Below are 20,116 nucleotides of genomic sequence, written 5' to 3' on the forward strand. Positions count from 1 at the left end.
CTTCAACACAGAAATAAAGAAATGTAAACCTTCACGCACCAAAAAGATTATCTGGAAATGTCTCAGACCTCTAGCAGATATCCTTCTAAAGCTTTGCCATCAATGGAGGTGGAAGTGTCTCCTTGCAGTGAGAACTCTTAAGCTAAACGGTGATGACCTTGCTACGCTCTCGATTTCCTGTGGTGTTATTTCTTGCCACGTACTTACAGCAGGTGGTGACATAAAACGTTTATCAGCGGTTCCCCGAATGCACCAAGTGAGTTGAACAATTCTCAGCTAAATCACAACAACAACATCAACAAAAATACAAAGCACCAAATCATCTTTAGAAAAGCGTCAGTTACAGGTTATTACTGTTTGAAGATTTTATCCTAATTTTCTTTTTGTTTTCCTTTAAAAAAAAACAAAAAAACAAAACAAAGAATGCTTTACAATCACTTTAAGGCTCACGCTGAATGAGATATATCAGGCCTTACACAATATTACAAATAATACATGTACGCCTTTGCACAGCCTTAAAATGATACAATAGGCCAAATTATTTTGCCAGTCACCGATCAAGTATTGTGCCTTTAAATTGACTTTCTTTTTGCTACTATGCTGAGTTTTATTATTACTGAAATATTTTATTAGATATATGTAAATCTACTTTAGTATTATATTTTTGGTGTATAATTTAAAGAACGCAGATTCGTTATTTTCCAGAAATCAAGATGGAAGGCTTTTTTCTGGGCTCACTCACATCAGGGCGAATCAGGAGTAAGTCCACTGAAATCAGTAGAGTTACACTGTATAAAACTGTGATGAGTGAGATCAGGTACGGTATTATTTTGTGAATTTGGTGCAAACTGAGTACAGCTGACCATCACATATGGCCCATTTACACTAAGGAAACAATTTTATCAGGGGATTACATTTATAACATGGTTTGGTCTGGCCCGCATGGGTGGGACCAAGCTATGTTATAAACATGTTGCCAAATTGTGTTACAGCCCTGATCTTCTCTTTCAACCATTTGAGATTCAAACTCTTTTCGGGCTTTTCTGCTTTGCTTTCTCATCTTTAGATGTTTTTCTTGTTCACCTATATCCAATAAGAGCAGCAATACCTTTTGTAGGTTTCTTTTTTGTTGTTCTTTTCTCGTTTCGTTTTTTTTTCTTTTTTTTTTTTTAAGTTTTGTATTTAGGTTTTTTTATTTTTCCTGGCATAAAATCACCCAAGAGTTTTGCATGAGAAAGGTGACAGTACTTAATGAAACTCAGCACCTAAGGGCATAAGGCAGTTGTAGGTTTGTTTGTTTGTTTGTTTTTATTTTTCAATCAGCACCAATCCCATATATAATGTTCTACACTTGGTGTAAGGTATAAAACTCTGACGTGGAGACGCCTCTTCTCCACCTGTGGATCATAGGTGTGGAAGTTGAAATACTGTTTCTTGTGTGTAAAAAACAAAAGAAAAGTTTTTCTTTTTGTTTTTACTTACAAAACATAGAGATTATCTTTTTTTTTATACATACAGCAGCCAGAAAGAAAGCTTATCTGAAGGTGTGTGTTTGTTTCATGATCTGTGTTTACCATAAACAAAAATAAGATCCCCTCTTTTATTTTTTTTAAAGGAGCTCTAAAGTGAAGACTCATATTGTAGCAACTCATACAAGAGAGGTCCGTCTCTATACCTAATACCTACAGCTGTGGGGGTGACGTACTGGAGAATGTTGATAGTTCTTCTTAACCGCCTGTCTACAAAATGGGCATCCCATGCAGGGTATCTCTTTCTTGGGATGTCAATCTTAATGAGAGGGCCTTCTGGGTAGTAGGCTCGCCCAGATGGAGTAGATGGCACCATTGCTCTCACCTGGAAAACTGGCAAGCAAGTGTCAGCTGTGAGTTCCTCCTGTTGCTCCGTGACCGCTCTGGTAGGCGTAGCCTGGGCCCCCCGGTACCCAGGGGTTTCGGGAGCCATGGGCTCAACATCAGGAGGCAAAGGAATGCCCCAGAGCAGCTCGGCGCAACAGGAGCTGGCAAAAATCTTAGCTCTCGGCCCCATGGGATGCAGCACACCATAATAGAAGAGCATCAAAGCTATCCCAGCAGCAAAGCTAAGAAAGACACAACACAGTGCTGGCACGGCATATGAGTCAGTAGTTGTAGGATCTCTGTAAAAATACCAAAGGAGCGTCAAGGCAGCATTCTCTGTCAAGACTACAGTGTAATATGCAAACATTCTGTATCGAGTCCGCCCTTCCTTGACATTAAACCAGCAGAAAATGTACACAATCCCTACCACCATGTTGAAGAGGATCTCCTCCCACTTAGACATGCAGAAGTCAGTCCCACCATGGATGATCCAGAAAGCCATGGCACACCAGTGGACCACTACAAAGATCCCAAAGTAGAGCTGGAAGATGGAAGCAAAGAGGGCAAAAGAGATAACTCTGGATGAGATGGTGAAGAGGCGCCAGAAGAGATGTATGAGGGCCCCTCTGTAGCTCATACTCTTCTTGTCATCCCTAGAGTCCCGAAGAAGCTTGTGATAGGAGGCTAGCACCCAAGCCAGGGACATCAGGGACGCCACAGAGGACACACCTGCCAGAAGACACAAATCCACAGAGTCAAACAGTAGCATAGATAGAGAATGTCACTCACTCACTACTTTATTGTCACGGGGCACGTATGGTAGCAAGTAATGTACAACACATTACAAAAATCTTGAGGAGTAGAGAAATGCAGAAGTATCAAGATCAGAACCATCAGTGAACATTTATTCTTTATCTATCTGACTCCTGCACAGGTGTATTTTATATTAGTGATAAGCCTGATCCAGAAACCCCCAAAACTGAATTATCCCCAAACTTTCAGAGCTAACGAGGAAGGATTGGAATTTGAACGTGTATCAGCATTTCACAAATCGTCCCCATCCTTCTAATGATCTATACCACACGCCCAGATCCAAAACCTTTCGGACATTTGAAATCCAGATCTGGATCCAAATTTTGTAGCATAGACCCATCTCTGCTCCAAATTGTTAAGGTAGCCATCAGAGGTGTCTGCTATATTGTAGCGTCATATAGTTACAGCAAAACATTTAATACAAGGCAGGGCTGTTATGCCTTAAACACGGGGTGAGCAAATTTTGGGACAGAGAGGGTGACCAGTTTTCAAGTAACTGCGGGTATGTCTACGCTGGGATTGGGAGGCAGAATGTGCAGCTCGTGCTAGCTTTGATTGAGCGAGTGCGCTAAAAACAGAAGCGTCAGCCATGGTGGTTCAAGCGTCGGTATGGGCTAGCTGCTGCAAGTATGATCCAGTTTGAGCCCGTAGGTACATACATGTGCAGCTAGCCTCCTTCTGCTGCTCAAGCCGCCATGGCTACAGCGCTATTTTTAGTGCACTGGCTCGAACAGAGCTGGCGTGGGTATGTCTGAGATTAAATTGACACTTTCCAGCTCTGGTGTGCAGATCCATACCCCGCGTGCATATGATTTAAAATCCCAAATAAACGTATATAGCCCTCATCATATTAACTTGTTTGACTTCACCAGCAGCGAAAACATGCAGCTGATCAGTTTTGTCCTCAGCCTGTGACCCTGCCCCCCCGGAGCTAGTGAACAGCAGGGTCACTGCCGGTCACCGAGCTACGGTCGGGGCCTGTTCTCTCAAGGTGCGCGTGCTCCTAACGCCGACTGAACCCAGTGGGAATTGAGAGCGTGCTGCACGTCACCGGGGAGGCGGCTTGGCAGCCCTTTGGCATTGGCACACTGCGTGCTGCTGAGGGCTTGCTGGGAGGCGCGGGCAGCCCTCCACACCCAGTGGCTTTATTGAGGGTGGAAGGCTGTCAGCGCGTTGCAGAATTTACCTGGTTTGCGGGAAGACGAGCCCTGAATAGGGCTTGTGAGAGATCTGTCATCACCACCCGCCTCTTGCTGCGGCCACCAACCTGAATCAGCCCTTGGGAGCATGTTCTGCATACCACAACTCAGCATACCCGTGTGCTCTAGCACCTAGTGGTTCTCAAATAGCACCTGCTTCCTTTAACACCGTCCTTCTCCCAGATCCCCTCTGGCCGCTCCTCACTCGCCACCCTTCCAGCTGCCACAGAACAGCCCCTTCTGAGCTGATATGCTCCTAGTGGATTCAGCACACTGCCTTCTGCTGGCCTAGGCCGGCTCCGCAGTTTCCTCACAGTTTTAAGCTCCTGCCCGACCCCTGTGTCTTCAATAAAGGGGTATAGAAAAATCCCCCCAGCCCAGGTTTATGGATCTCCAAAAAGAAGAGGGAAGACACAAGATGTTCTTCATGGGCCTAATCCTGTACCATTAAAGTCAATATTTATTCTGTTAATTTATTTGGACTGATAAAATAACGCCCACTCAATGCTCCGGGTGCCCTAGATGTATTTTATTGATACAATATTAAACAGACCCACCAGTTACCCCAGGACCAAACTGAATAACCCAGTGACAACGTTCAGAAAACAAAGAGTAATCGATCCCATCCACCCACAAAATCGCCACCAAAGTCTCATGCCACCACTGTCCAGTCCTACCCAGTCATCATCCCTTTATGGGTAAGGGTAAAAGGTGGACCAAGCAATGTGTTGTGAAGACTAGAAGACTCAGACCACTAGGAGCTGAGGAGTTTTGTCATTGATTTCAGTGGGGGCAGGAGCAGAGTCAATATTTTCCAAAATAAAACACAATCTGAATTTAAAAAAACCACAAACCAAAACTTTCAGGATTTCTTTATCGATCCCCCCAGCCTCCTCCCTAGGGTGACCAGACAGCAAGTGTGAAAAATCAGGATGGGGGTGGGGAGTAATAGGAGCCTATATAAGAAAAAGACTAAAAAATCAGGACTGTCCCTATAAAATCGGGACATCTGGTCACCCTACTCCCCCCAGTGCCAACAGGAGATAAAAAAAGCCACTATCCATTCCCTCCTCCCTCTTAAAAAAACCAGGTGAAATTATGCAATAACTACTCCAGGATCAATTCTAATACTTGTAAAGCTTAAGTTGCCTTGTGTTTTTTCATGGTCTACGTGAAAGTTGATTATTTTATATAGATCTTGTCAAGGACGAAGTTACATCAAGAAAAGTACATTTTGGCAGAGAACAAACCGAGGCGATGCCAGCAAAAGTCTGTATAAACCACATTGCGATGCCAGGGTCAAAGGCTAAACGGCACTCCATGTACGCCAATGAAAAACACTGGGTAACATCAGGACTCTGTTAACACAATATAATCGCAGGAGCTGTATATGGAAATTGTATCATAATTAAAAGATGGTGGCAAAACATTGTGCAGAGCAGAACAGGAGGAGGGTCAAATAACTTGCTAACAAGAGGAAACGACAAACAAAGGCAATTAAAGGTGGAATCAGAGACATTTTCGAGCGGGCTGAACAACTGGGAAATGCACCCGCCCCCATGTTCGCAGACTCCATCTCCCTGCTGGATTTGGGTGTGTCTGTGCCCAGTGGCAGGAAATGGGAAACAGTCCTACCCAAACTCACTCTCTGCAACGCACCTCTACTCCCCTTCAGTGGCTGTATCGCTCCCTGGGGCTGGACTGGGATGTTATGGAGCAAATCTGCATTATCCCTTTCCTCCCTCCTGTTAGGGTGGGCAGGTGTCTGGTTTTCGACTGGAAAGTCTGGTCAAAATGGCGACCTGTCACTGTCCGGTCAGATCTACTGACTGGACACCCAAAGTCTGGTTACTGCAGGCGGGGAGGCGCTGAGTCATCACCCGCACCAGCCCCTACTCAGCCAGGGCATCGGGCGGCTCCCTGGCTCTGCAGGCGAGTCCCTCCCGACTAGGGGGACCAGACAGCAAGTGTGAAAAATCGGGACAGGGGGTCAGGGGAAATAGGAGGCTATATAAGAAAAAGACTCAAAAATCGGAACTGTCCCTATAAAATCAGGACATCTGGTCACCCTACTCCCGACCCACGCAGGGATGGGGAGAGAAGGGAAAAGCAGTGGGCGACGGAGGGAGGGGGAAAGAGGAGCAAACGGGGGGCGGGGACTCAGGGGGAAGGGGGAGGGCAGGAGCGGGGCCTTGGCGGGGGGAAGAGAGGGGGTAGGGGTGAGGCCTAGGGGAAGGGGTGGGTCGAGTCCTCAGGGGAAGGGGCGGGGCAGGGGAGGTTCAGGCACTCCTGCTGGAGTGTCCGGTTTTTAAATATTACAAAGTTGGCAACCCTATCTCTCCCCCTCACACGCCCTATCCCCAGACTTCTTCCATGTCTGCTCATCTCTCACTGGGGCTGGAGGATTGGGTCTCCACTCCCCCACACACCCCTGGCCACTTTTCTCACTGGGGCCAGGAGGCGTGGGTGTGGGGGGAATGGGATTCAATGAATCTCCACTCCACCCCTGTCCCAGTGTGGCCTCTCGCACTGCTGTGGCTAAGGTCAGAAATCTCCTCCTCTTGAGGGCTGCCCGGCCCCTTCCCTTTGGGGCTCTGTTTGCCCAGCGCCTTAACCTTTAGTGGGGTTAGTTCTTCTGCCCGGTCCCAAATGTGGAGACCCACAGGGGAGAGGCTCATGCAGAGGGTGAGCAGGCCCAGAAAGGACTAGGCCTCCCACTCTCACTGAAGCACTGCACGCTGCCAGCCACAGTGAGGGCTCTTGGAATCACGCAAATGGGTGCAAATCTCAGCGGTCTTTAAAAAGAAAAAAGGAAAGGTGAAATCCTGGCTTCACTGACGTCATTGCGAGTTAAGCCATTGACTTCAGTTCAGCCAGGATTTCACTGCAAATTTCCAGTTGCAGAGAAAAGCTTGAAAATGTGACTGAAGTGCTCTGAAAAGCTTAAAAAAAACTTCCAATAAATAAAAAGGCCCCAACATAATACTTGCTTCTTATATAGCACATTTTGATCAGTAGGTCTCAAACTGCTTTACAAAGGCAGTATCATTACACCAATGGGGAAACTGAGGCACACAGCAACTTGCCCAACATCACCCAGTGGGTTACTGGCAGAGCTAGGACTAGAACTCACGTCTCCTGAATCTTAGTTCAGTGCACTAACCTCTAGGCCATTCATGATTTGTAAACCTAGTGCTGACTCAAGATTTGTGAAAACTTAGGCCTGACAATACACCTCTACCCGAATATAACATGATCCGATATAACACAAATTTGGATATAATGCGGTAAAGCAGCGCTTTGGGGGGTGGGACTGCGCACTCCTGCGGATCAGCAGGTCAGCGTGTGTGGCATAATTTCTAGTCCTCTCTGAGATTTACTCCAGTTCAGGTTCTGCCTGAGTAAGGACTTGATATGGGACTTGATTAAAAAAGAATTACAAGTGGATAATGTAATTAATGCACATCAACATGGATTTATGGAAACTAGGTTCTGTCAAACTCACTTGATAGCTTTTTTGATGAAATTATGTTTGGTTGATAAGGGTAACGGGGCTGACATAATATACTTAGATTTCTGTAAGGTGGTTGACTTGGTACCACATGATATTTTGATTAAAAAACTAGAACGATATAAAATTAACATTGCACACATTAAATGGACGAAAAACTGGCTAGTTGATAGGTCTCAAAATGTAATTGTAAACAGAGAAACATCACTGAGAGGATATGTATCCAGTCTTCTCAGTGGTGGCAGATGACAGAACAAGGAGCAATGGTCTCAAGTTGCAGTGGGGGAGGTCTAGGTTGGATATTAGGAAACACTATTTCACTAGGAGGGTGGTGAAGCACTGGAATGGGTTACCTAGGGAGGTGGTGGAATCTCCATACTTAGGCTCAGTTTGACAAAGCCCTGGCTGGGATGATTTAGTTGGGATTGGTCCTGCTATGAGCAGGAGGTTGGACTAGATGACCTCCTGAGGTCTCTTCCAACTCTAATCTTCTATGATTCTATGATCCTGCAGGGATCAGTTATTTTCCCTATGCTGTTTAACATTGAGACCTAGAAAAAAACAAAGCCTTCATTGCTAAAGTTTGCAGATGATACAAAAACTGGGGGAGGAGTGGCAAATAATGAAGAGGAGAGAACACTGATTTAGCACAATCTAGATTGCTTAGTAAACTGGGCGCAAATAAACTATATGCATTTTAATATGGTCAAATGTATAGATCTATAAACAAAGAATGCAGGCCAAACTTACAGGATGTGGGACTCTATCCTGGGAAGCAGGGACACTGAAAAAGATTTGTGGGCCATAGTGGATAATCAGCTCAACATGAGCTCCCAGTGTGATGCTCTGGTCAAAGAGCTAATGCGATGCTGGGATGCATAAACAAAGGAATCTCAAATAGGAGTAGAGAGGTTATTTTATCTCTATATTTGGCACTGGTGCAAACACTGCTGGAATCCTGTGTCCATTCTGGTGCCACAATTCAAGAAGGATGCTGATAAATTGGAAAAGGTTCAGAGAAGAGCCATGCAAATGATTAAAGGATTAGAAAACGTGTCATATAATCAAAGTCACAGAGCTCAATCTGTTTAGTAATGGGAAGGTTAAGGGGTGACTTGATCACAGGCTATAAGTATTTACACAGGGAACAAATATTTAATAATAAGCTCCTCAATCTAGCAGAGAAAGGGATAACAGTCCAATTCTTGGAAGTTGAAGCTAGACAAATTCAGACTGGAAATCAGGATAACACGGAGGATAATTAGCCATTGGAACAATTTACCAAGGGTTGTGGTGGATTCTTCATCACATGCAGTTTTTAAACTAAGGTTGGATGCCTTTCTAAAAGATCTGCTCTAGGAATTATTCTGGGGAAGTTCTATGGCCTGTGCTATACAGGAGGTCAGACTAGACAATCACAATGCATGGTGGCCACTGGCCCTTCAGACAGTATTACTGGTTTTTAAATCTTCTTCTAAGGGTTAGTTAAGCCAACTTTCTTGGGTGAGAGTCTCAAAAGCTCTCAGTGTTGACCTATCTCTGGTCCCTTTGAAGTCAATGACTTCAGCCAATGACTTCAAGCCATTGATTTAAATTACTTCAAGCCATTGACTTCAATGACTGCAATGACTTCATTGACGTTGAAGTCAATGGCTTCAATGGGAGCAGTTAGTTCAAGAGTGAGCACTTCTGAAAAACCACCTCTAATGTCTCACAGGTCAATCTGGTGAGTTGATGAGTACCCCTGTGAGACACCGAGCATCTTCAACTGCTGCTCAGCATCTCCTGAGCCACACTGAGTAACTTACAAGAGGGGTCCAGCATCTCTCAGCATTATGCTCCCATCCATATATATCCAGTTACTTATACTGCCCCATTCACCGTAGTATCTGAGCACCTCTCTTGTGAGGTATCCCCTTTTCACAGACGGGGGCATGAAGAAATGAAGGGATTTGCCCAAGTCACTCAGAAAGCCTGTGGCTGATCAGGAATAGCTGTCACTCTAGACAGATCATACACCTACATTACACCTACCCTCTTGGATCAGTGCATGCCGACTTTTTAACCGTAATTCTGGATTTTTAGAGCCAAAAGATTTAACAGCCTGAAATGGAAGCTCTCACAGACAAATACAAGCATCACAGGTATTAATAAACAACAATAATGAGGTAAACAATCAAGAAAGGAAAATACAGTCTACCAGGAAAAACTTCCAGGGAGATCTGTCAGGCTGTGGAATGGACTCCCCTAGCAAAGGGGTAGAAGCCCCATTGCTTGGCACATTCAAAACCTGATTGGACAAAAACACCATAACATGTGCTATAGGGAACGGCCCAGTACTGGGTAAGGAAGGAACAATGAGTGAAATTCACCTCAGTGCAGCAGAGTAGCACAAGGCCAACGCACCACTTAAGTCCCATTTTAGCCCCCAGAGGCCCTCTGCACTAGGGTGAATTTCACTTTGAATGACCTCATTGGTTTTCATTCTCCAATTTCAATGAATGACCAAGGCTGGGATGAGACATAACAGGAATCTAACTAAGCCCCATGGACTGGTGGAATTCGCTCCTGAAAAATCAACATTCGCGGGTGAGACCCAAACCAATTTATTTTTCTTAAACAAAAAAAGAGAAAGGCCATATCACAATGCAAAACAAAACCAACATGTTTGAAAAGTGTTTCGCCTACATCGGGTCTGCGTGCCATGCATTAAGCAATTACATTTAACTTTACCACTGCTCTCACACAAGTGAGTTAGCAAATTACTGATTAAAAGCTAACAATATTTGTAGTTGGGCTCAGTGCTCTGCGTTGGTCTGTTGAAGAAATGTAGGAAAGGTTCTTTGAAAAGGATACGTACATAGTTTCATAAATCTAACAACGTGGTTATTTTCTGTAAATAATTTTAATGTACTTACCATATCATATTCCCTAAATACTTACTGTGGTGTCTGTCCCTTTAAAACTGAAAAAGATGCCTATCAAGTTGATGCTCTATTTCCTTTTTTCACATTAATTCTCTTGAAGACTGTTCTAAAAAAATGGGAAGATACAAAACATTCTCTCAGGTGAACTGGACACCACAGTAAGTATTCAGAATGCGACATGACCCTCTCTCCATCAAGTACCGCATGATGGAATTGCCTGCTTTACTATAAAGTGCTATTGTTTGGTTACAAGACAGCAACTCTCCAGAAGTTCAGCCTTCTTTGCCATGAACCTGAGCTCATTTTTCCCCCAGGTGACATATTCATCCACGGAAGTCCTAAAGCTTATTTGAAATCTGTATCAGCACCAGATTTTCTTTTTATCCATAGAGAGAGAAAATTAAAAAAAAATATTCGGGGCCTGATTCTGATCTCATAATATCACGACGTGAGGGTGACTTTACTGATTTCGGTGCAGTTATTCCCCATTTGCGCCAGCATAAGGGCAATCAGAACCAGGCCTGGTGTCTGTTTTTCATTTGATCGGGAAAGATTTTTTTTATTTACACATTTTCCTTTTCCCTGTTAGGAAGACTGCTTTCCTCCTCTGTTTCTGAGTTCTAGTCACTTCTGACGTGAAAAAGTACAATTCATAAACAATAAAGAAGTAATTGGACAAAGTATTGCACAGTGGTGCCAACCCTTTTGTCGGGATCTCAAAACGTGTTACTGACAATAGTGAATGTGGCATCACAACACCCTTCTGCAGTAAGTAAGTAGCATTATAGCGGTGATACCGATGTCTCCGAGGGTCAGTCCTGCAAGATGCTGACTACATCAGTATGCTGAGTGACCTCACCTCCCATATGAACTCAACACCTTAGAGGAATGCTCATCTCCTTGCGAGATTAAGCCCCAAGTGACTTACTCATGATCACATAGTGAGTCAGAGCAAGGAGTCCTGGGCTTCTACTCCTGTGTTTCAACCACTCTTATATAAATGTTGCATATTTGAAAGCACTTAGTATTGACCTAACGCTGCTCTCACTGCATTCAATGGGGGGATTTTATGCTGCTAGGACACTGAAATATATAACCGTACAGCCACATCTTAGGAGCAGAAAGGAGCCCTAATTAGAACCTGAAATCCATCCTCCTCCCTGAACCTGCTCATAAATACAATTTGGGTTCAGAGTTGGATCCAAAACCCCAAAGAGTCCTATTTTCCTCATCTGATTCAGATTTGGCCCCAAATGGCAGAAATGTCATGAGAACAGCAGATCTGGTGAGATTTCCACTATTCAGGACAGGAAATATCTAGCTGATCTCTGGAGATTTCTGTCATTTGGGGAACAATCGCTCATCAGAATTAGCCACCCGTGTGTGGCATTTGTCAAGTCTGATCCCAACATTAGTCTAGACCTGAATCTAAACATGGCCTCCTCACCATGACTAGTAAAGAATAAGAGATTCCTGGCTGTGACTTCCATACGCCTCTCTCTCCTTTATGTAATACAGACACTTGTAGGTCTACTCTGGGGTTCAAACTTGGGAGTAAAAGTTGCAGCACAGTAAGGTCAATCCCAAGACTGCAAAAGGTGGGATGTGTGTGTGAAGTGTCAGTTCTGAGCCTGTTGCTAGCGTTGGTTCTCTAGACAGAGACGGCTGGAATTGGCAGCATCAAAAGAGATGGTGTTAGGTACAGCCATTGAAGTCCTGGCTCCACTGAAGTCAATGGCAAAACTCCCATTGACTTCAATAGGGCCAGGACTTTAGCCAGCAGATGTAGGCAACCAGCTAGGGGTTCACTGCTGAGAAGGTGCTGAGACCACCATGCACATTCCTATCGGGAGATCTAGGGCACATTCGAGAGCTACTAGGAAGCTAAATCCCGTCTTTGTGTCAGGCACCAATACGTTAAGGGTCAGTCCATGACACCAAAAATATCAGCACCACACAGGCAGGTTTGATGTAAATAGGGGTGTGCTAGTGCTGCAGAATTCAGGTCCGGTTCTGAACTTTTCCAAAATTGGATAGGACTTGGGGCAGGAACCCCATCACCTCTACACCATCAGGCCAAGGACATCACATTTTTGACCTGAATTCCCAGTGTCACCTCCCAATTTGTACGTAGAGTCAGGAACCAGCAGCAGAGGGAAGTGGGTTGTGTTGGAACACCAAAGTATGTGTGTCTGTGTATGGGAACCCGGCAGGAGTAGATGGAATGACTCTAAAGATCTGGCATAACCTTTATCTCCCAGCAGCCAGAAATCCTCTCTCCACCCTGGCACGACGGCCAACAATCTGCCCCGAGAAGTTACCCAATTCCTATGTAACATGCACCAGGGAATCAGCTAGTTTCCTAAGGACTAAAGTTATTAGCACCATGCCAACTTTCAGGGTGTGATACCAGCAAAAGAGAGAAAAACGGTTTGCTAATTATGGAACCAAGATCTGCAATAGCTGCAAGGAACAACTTGTTATACTGGAATTTTCAGAAATTGCAGTGTGATTTAAACGTGAGATGGGCCGAAGAGGTGGCGTTCACATCACTCATCCAGATCAGGTTTAGGCTAGGATTTGGATTCCGGATTGAAGCAGACTAGGGTCTAGCTGTGGTTTTGGCTTCAGCAGGGCCAAGGTCTCACAAGCTCTTCTTGCGAGAGTCCTGAGCGCCTTTGAACTTGACATATAACATCACGATCGGTTCCTTGGAAAGGCCCAGATAGATTAGACAGAACACTGCAGGGAGCTAAGTAGATTGGGTCTGGAAAATAGAACGTTTCTGGGTTTGGATCCAAACTAGAACCAATAGGAGTTCAGCTACAGGGATTTGAATCCAAACACCCGACTCCCACTTGGAGATTAGAAAAGGCTCAGATCTCAGGTTCCGCTTTTGGCCCAGCTCTACTTTAAATGGATCATTAATACAAGATAAATGATATGCAGCTGTGCTATGAATCTCCATCCAACTCCCTGAAAGCATCAGAGAGGAAGTAGAAAATACTTCTTTAAGCCCTATTGTCTTTGTGAGCAGGGTGTTGAGCACTGAGGGACTCCCCCGATCCCATTCCTTTTCCACTCCCATGTGAGGGGCAGCTGAACAGACCTTTTCTAAGGAACCAGTCAAGGCTGCTCTGATCATCAGCCATGAAATGGGGGTATTATTCACGGACAACACAAGGATGTTCCCACCCTGAACCCATAGGTTTAGCATGTTGCTTCATAGTGCCCCCAGCCTTTTTCAGCTTGGGGAAGTCTGAATTTGCACCCTGGTCACCAGCATAGCAGCACATTCACATATTAAGTTAATCTTTTCTCCCTCACATGAACTGTGAGAGCTCACACTAAGGATGGAATTTGGCTCCTGGGATTCAGCTTTCAGCAGCATTCATTTACATTGTACCCTGTACAAAATGAACGCATGAGACCCAGAGGGTGGCGAGGTTGAACTGACAGCAGAATGACCTTGCAGGCTATGGGCTGGATCCTCAGTTGGTGTGAGTTGGAGTAGCCCCATTGACTTAAGCGAAACTACACCAATGTACATCAGTTGAGGATCTGGCCTTCAATCTTTAACTGAGACGAAAACCACTTGACAGAAGCCAACATGGCAGCATTCTTTCCCCCGGCTTGAAACCTGCTGAGCTGGAGATGCATAACAGAGGATTGGAGCACTGACGAACTCCATGTGAAGAAAGTGGGAGGTTAGGCAAACATTTCAGTGCCAGTGAACGATTGCTGAATGGTCATGGGTAGGAGGAACTGATTCCTGTACCATGTGCTCTTACAATGATTTCCTGATACTACCAGCCACCATTTTGCTTTCTTTATGGGACAAACAAACAAAACAACCTGTGTCCCAGTTAGACTTGTGTGCATAGGAAGGTAGGAAATAACATGCCAGATTAGACCTGTGCAGTCCACATAGCCCAGTACCTGCGCATGTGACAGTGGCCTGACCAGAGGTTTCAGAGCAAGCCCCTAGTGGATAATTATAGAATAACCTGCCCTGACAGGGAGTTCCTTTCTAACCCCTGTCAGTGAGTGGCTGGTTTATGTCCTAAACTAGGAAGGTTAATATCCTTCCTAAAACATTTTGTTAGCAGTCCAATGCACTTCGGATGTTCTCATTGCTCACACAAATGTCAATCTTTTTTTAAAAAAAATGAGGATTACTTGTGGCACCTTAGAGACTAACAAATGTATTTGAGCACAAGCTTTCATGGGCTAAAGCCCACGTCATCAGATGCATGCAGTGGAAAATACAGTAGGAAGACAGAGAATATGAAAAAATGGGGGTTGCCATGCCACGAAAAGCTTATGCTCAGATAAATGTGTTAGTCTCTAAGGTGCCGCAAGGACTCCTTGTTCTTTTTGCTGATACAGACTAACACGGCTGCTACTCTGAATCCTTTTTTAGAAACCTAGCAAGCTCTTGGACTTCAGGCAATGAGTTCCACAAGTTAAATATGTATAGTGTAAAAAAGAATTTCCTTTGATCACTTTTCATCATGTTGCCTTTCAGTTTCATTGAAAGTAGAGCCCTGCATGGGACGTTTTAAAATCCCACTCCTGCTCTTATGGCAGCGGGTCCTGCGGGACCCACGGGATCCCAGTCTCACTGCAGGGCTCTACACCAGTCCTGCACAGGGTTATAACTGAAGGCACCATTTACGTACTGTGAGAGAAGGTGACTAGCTGCTCCTGATTTACGTGCTCTATAGCCTTTGCTTATTATTTTATATGTTTCTAACATCTCCCCTGCCTCCTCTGTAAGCAGATTGCCAGATTGGACCAGACCTGAGGTCCATCTAGCCTAATATTGCGTCTGTGACAGCGGCCAGCACCAAATGCTTCAGAGGAACATGTAAGAACCCTGCAGCTGGCAGATGTGGGGCAACCTGCCCCCCCACCCCCAATGTCTGCTAATACTCTCTAATAGTTAGAGATTGGCTTAAGCCCTGAAGCATGAGGTTTAGCACCCCTTCCAAAACGTTGGTTATATGGATTAGGAGAACTCTGGATATTCTCATCAAACGGGCCCAATCTTTTCAATCTCGCCTCCTACTGAAGCTTGTCTATACCTCACGTGCCTAAATATGGCTTTGGGTGACTAACTTTGGACATGCGGGTTTGAAAATGCTGGCCTAAGTGACAGGCCCAAAGTCACTCAGAAAGTCTTCAGCAGAACTAGAAAGAGAACCACAAGCCCAGTGATCTTATGTAGTGGAGCGGGGAGTGGCGAGAGTAGGGTGGTTGGGAAAGGAAGTTACTGTACACTTGAGATTTGTTATAACATCCTGGCCCGGATAGAGCTTGGTATGGTCTAACTATCTACCAAAGCAACTTAGAAGCACTCATCTGCACTGCATAGAGTGACAGGAGCGCAGCCTGTTATACTCTGAATAATGGGGCAGCATTTACACTTAAAACAAGTTATTTATTAGAAATGCTAGTGTGGATTATTTCTATAAGTAATTGTAATCACCCCCTCCCCCTCACACCAAGGTTCGAAGCTGCAGCCTTCAGCCAAGCTCTGTGCTACCTGAGCTAAAGGAGTAACTCCATTAGTTGGTAACAGTAGGAGGCCATTATCCTCTAGTGGGCTAACCAGTAGAGGGGAAAAGCAACACACTCTCGGTGAATGCATTATACAGACATGTAAGTAAATTAACCCTCTGCCTGCTGCTAAACACCCCAACCTCACATAACTGCTTTTATTTATTTATTTTAAAGGGAATGCCAAGGTTTCCCACAAAACATCAACAGGTAGGCCTGGCCTATGCTACACAGTTAGGCAGGGCCTTCTGGGGGGGGGCAAGTGGGGCAATTTGCCCCAGGCCCCGGGCTCCGCAGGGGCCCGCATGAGAGTTTTTTGGGGCCCCTGGAGCGGGGTCCTTCACTTGCTCCGGGAGCCCCAGAAAACTCTCGCGGGGCCCGGGCCCCCAGAGCTTCTTCCGCTCCCGGTCTTCGGCGGCAGTTCGGCGGCGGGGGGTCCTTCCGCCCCGGGACCCACCGCCGAAGTGCCGGGGAAGACACCCTGGGGCCCCTGAATCCTCTGGGCGGCCCTGCAGTTAGGTCAACATAAGGCAGCTTACGTCAACCTAATTATGTCAGCGTACGCATGCCAGCCTTGTCCCGCCGATGTAAGTGCCCCGCTACACCGACATAACTACTCCACTTCCACGAGAGGCGTAGGGCTTATGTCGGTGTGCTTAGGGTGTCAGCGTAACACTGCGTTACTTACACGGGCTGGAGCCGTGAAACTGACAAGAAAGTGGGACTGCTGGAGCCCGGCTTCTCCCAGCTCCCCACTCCTGCTGCCTGGAGGCTCCCTACACCCTGGAGAACAGCTGAGCTCCCAAAGAGGAGCTGCGGAGAGCTGAGAGTCCTGGCTCTCAGCCCCCGACACTGCCCCTTTTCAATCAGTGGAAGCGCTCCTGGTGAGGCCACACACCGCCAACAGAAGGAGGGTCGTGTGGACAGTAACTACTGCAATGGCTGTAAGTTGACCTATGGTAGGGCTGAAGTGTGGACATGCTCATAGAATGCAGACCCAGAGGATGCCTCTGTTTGGAGGTTGGCCAGAGGTACAGAAAGGATTAATGCCTATTACAGAAACTGCTTCAGCCACATGGTCCTGGAAATGCTTTCAGCTCACTTAAAAGAAATCTCAGAAACAAACGACGTGATTCACACTCATTGGCTAATGTAACTGTGCTTCCCTCAGTATGTTTAGAGGACACACATCAGCAACGCTCACCTTCGTCACCTTACCCTTTATAAATCTTTTTTATTTTGTGAGCTGGTGCAATGTCTCAGTGTAATTGCAGGTAAGGGGAGTTGTTTCCTGCAAAGAAGAAGGAAGGAGTATCTCAACACCTGTGCAACGGTACATACAGCTGGAATCATTAAATAAGACTGGCAAAGTATGGCTGTGAGGACTGTGACACAGTGACTAAGCCTTACTTCGTGCAGCAGGTGTTGTCTTGCAATCTAATAGCAAAAGGCACTATAGAAATCAAATACAAAAGATACATTATGAACCTTTTTTTTTTCAGTGCACAATACACTCTGCAGTGGTTTAAGTGACTTAGATCAGACCAAAATTCAACTCCACTAGATCATCTAGAGTAAAGTCATACTTGATTTTTCTCCCAGCACTTTTGCCTTCCCAGAAATTCACATGTGTACTGGACAGAGTTTGAGACTGGATCTTCAATATGTTAACAAACGTCACCTTCCCATGTGGCAGACAGGCTTGTCCTACAGAGATCAAAACATGCATTAGTTTCCCTATTGCAAATATCCATTGCACCTTTGAGTGGCTCGTCAGCTGGCTTCTGCAATAGGGAAATGGTTGTGTCAGATGAGCGTTCCCATCTGCGAGTGCCCATGTGAAAACATGAAGGTAGAGAGAGGGCCCTGAGAATGAAATCATCAGCTGCCATTTGGGACAAAAGTCATCTCGGCAACAGACTTCACTAGCTCAGTACAGTTGTGGCACTTTAGAGATCAGGCTCCTCCCCCAAAACTTTCCAACTGCACAAACAACCGAGCATGTCTCCGAAATCGCTTGTTGAATATTCTGTCAATTTTAGCTGGATCGTTTTCAAGCCAAATCGTTGCAACTTGAATTCTTTGCTGATCGGCTGGCAGCAGTCACAGAAATATACGACGCGTTCTCGTTTTGCACATCTCCTTAGTAAAGATGGGTTCTCTGCTTATCCAGGGTAACAGGCTTTACTGGTTGACTGACCTGAATACCAGACCCGCTTTCTAGAATCACTTTCTAGAGCAAGTGGTGGATTCCAATAGATTAATGTTCAGATACTTTACCAACCAATGAGAGGCAGCAGGCACAGTAGACTGTATATTGGAAGCGTAGCCAGGCACTTCCGAGTTCTAATCGTGAATCTGCCATAGTGGGACTTTGGGCAAATCACTCCACTTCCTTATGCCTCAGTTCCCTCTTTGTATGCTGCTCAGAGTGAGCATCGCCTAGTTAATGTTTGCACAGTGCTTTGAAGATGTAAAGTGCTAATAACGATTGGTCTCAAGAGCCATAGTTACAAACCCCGCTACAGAATTCACTCACTTCATCGCATGTGGCGGTTGTTTTTCCTGTAAAGGAGGTGTCACTTTAATCTGTGGTCACGTGGGATATTCTTGATACCAAGAGGTGAGACCTCAGCAAAAGGGTCCTCACTGGAGCTGAAAGAAAAGCGAATTTGTGGTGGAGAAAACTGCTGGATTGGTAGCCCTGAGGACTGAAGTGACAGCCCTGGGGACTGATCCAAAGCCCATTGAAATCAACGGAAAGACTCCCACTGACTTAATTGGCCTTTTATCCACAGAATCGGAGCAGCGCAGCAATGTAAGCTTCCCCCATGCTGCTCGCAGCCAACGTGCCTCAGGCCTGACGTACTCTAAGAGTGAGCGAGCGAGCAGAGCACCCTTCATGCCCGTTGCCAGCGGCGCTGATGGCTTTTTGATGTGGACACCTGACTGCTGGGAACCGGACTGAGACAAACCGCTCATTCCAAACAGGCCACCAAATAGCTCTCAGTCGTTATTGCCTGGGTAACTGGGCAGGGGACCAGGAAACAAACTCGCATCTAGCAAAGCGCGTATGCCCGTGTGTAGCTTTTAGCTCACCAGTGGCCTTGCAACGCGGCTATTTGTGTGCTGAACGTTCTGCACATGCTTAAGGGCTTTGCTGGGTTGGGTCCTTAGCTCGTTATGGAAAATTTGCGTTGAATCAGAGCAAATCTTCAGCACTGATTTTTATCAAAACTGAAGAGTCCTCCGTGAGTCCTCCCCCACTTTTCCCACCCTTTTGCATGCCACCGACTATACCAGGTGCCTCTTCTCCACCCTATCCTGCAACAAAGACCTGCTTCTCTACTCATGGCACATATGACCAACCTACTCCTGCAAGGAGAAACATGCGGGGCTGCTGGTAGGTGGGTCACTTTATAGGGAGGACCCTCAGAGTGGCACCAGGAGTATCTTTTCAACCCCAGGCAATGTTTTGTGACTTTTTCCCTACTTGCTTTCATACAGCTCAACCAAAAGCAATGTCATCTATAGAGAGCATTAGAAAATAGGACAAGAGGACAATCCTGCATTGGCAGAAAGATGGACTGGATGATCTGACAGGGCTTTTCCATCACTAGTTTCTATGCTCTAGAATTGTGGGATACAAAAATTCCTGTACACAAAGACACCTTTCTCTTGCAGGTTCCCATGAAAATGCTCTAGTAAGAAAAATGGGGGGGTTCTGCTTGTGAAAAGCAGGTGATTTATTTAAGCCAGCTTTGACACCTTGACAATCCTGGACTGGAAGAGACAGATGATCCATTGGATCTTAATTCTAGAATAGAAAGGGTAATCTATGGGGTCCTCTATATCCAGCTTTCCTTAGTTATGGGTTGACCTGCATAAATCAGGATGATTTAGCAGAGCAAAGTCGCGGAGATGCATTAGTTTTGCAGATGCAGAATGGGTTTTTGGGTCCTTTTTTTTTTTTTTTTTAACGCATTCTTGGAGTTCACCAGATTATTTTTTTTATCCTGTCACAAACCAGATCTTGAGCATGGTTCGGAAGACAGACTGTTGCACAAAGACGTCTGCCATTTTTCAGCATCTATTTAATGTAATTCACCTTCACGCTCACTCCTTCTTACAAGAGGGCATTGCACAGCCCTTGCTTCTGAGTGTCTACTAGTGTTTGGCTGTTTGTGGGGGGTATTTTCAAAAGTCGTCGGCCTAACTCTGTTCCCATTGACACAGTGAGAGTTTTAT

The 20,116-nt window shown here is 45.5% G+C and overlaps 1 protein-coding gene across 1 annotated transcript in view; it reads right to left on the reverse strand.

The window, feature by feature from the left end:
• Nucleotides 1–319: 319 nt before the first annotated feature.
• Nucleotides 320–20,116, reverse strand: part of XKR6 (XK related 6) — a 291,759-nt gene continuing 271,962 nt past the window's right edge. The window contains exon 3 of the mRNA XM_045011091.1: nt 320–2,585. Coding sequence (XP_044867026.1) covers nt 1,621–2,585 — 965 coding nt within the window. The 3' untranslated portion in view covers nt 320–1,620. The remainder of the gene's footprint in view (nt 2,586–20,116) is intronic.

Source organism: Mauremys mutica, chromosome 3 (genome assembly GCF_020497125.1).
Source record: "Mauremys mutica isolate MM-2020 ecotype Southern chromosome 3, ASM2049712v1, whole genome shotgun sequence".
Classification (NCBI taxonomy): Eukaryota; Metazoa; Chordata; order Testudines; family Geoemydidae; genus Mauremys; species Mauremys mutica.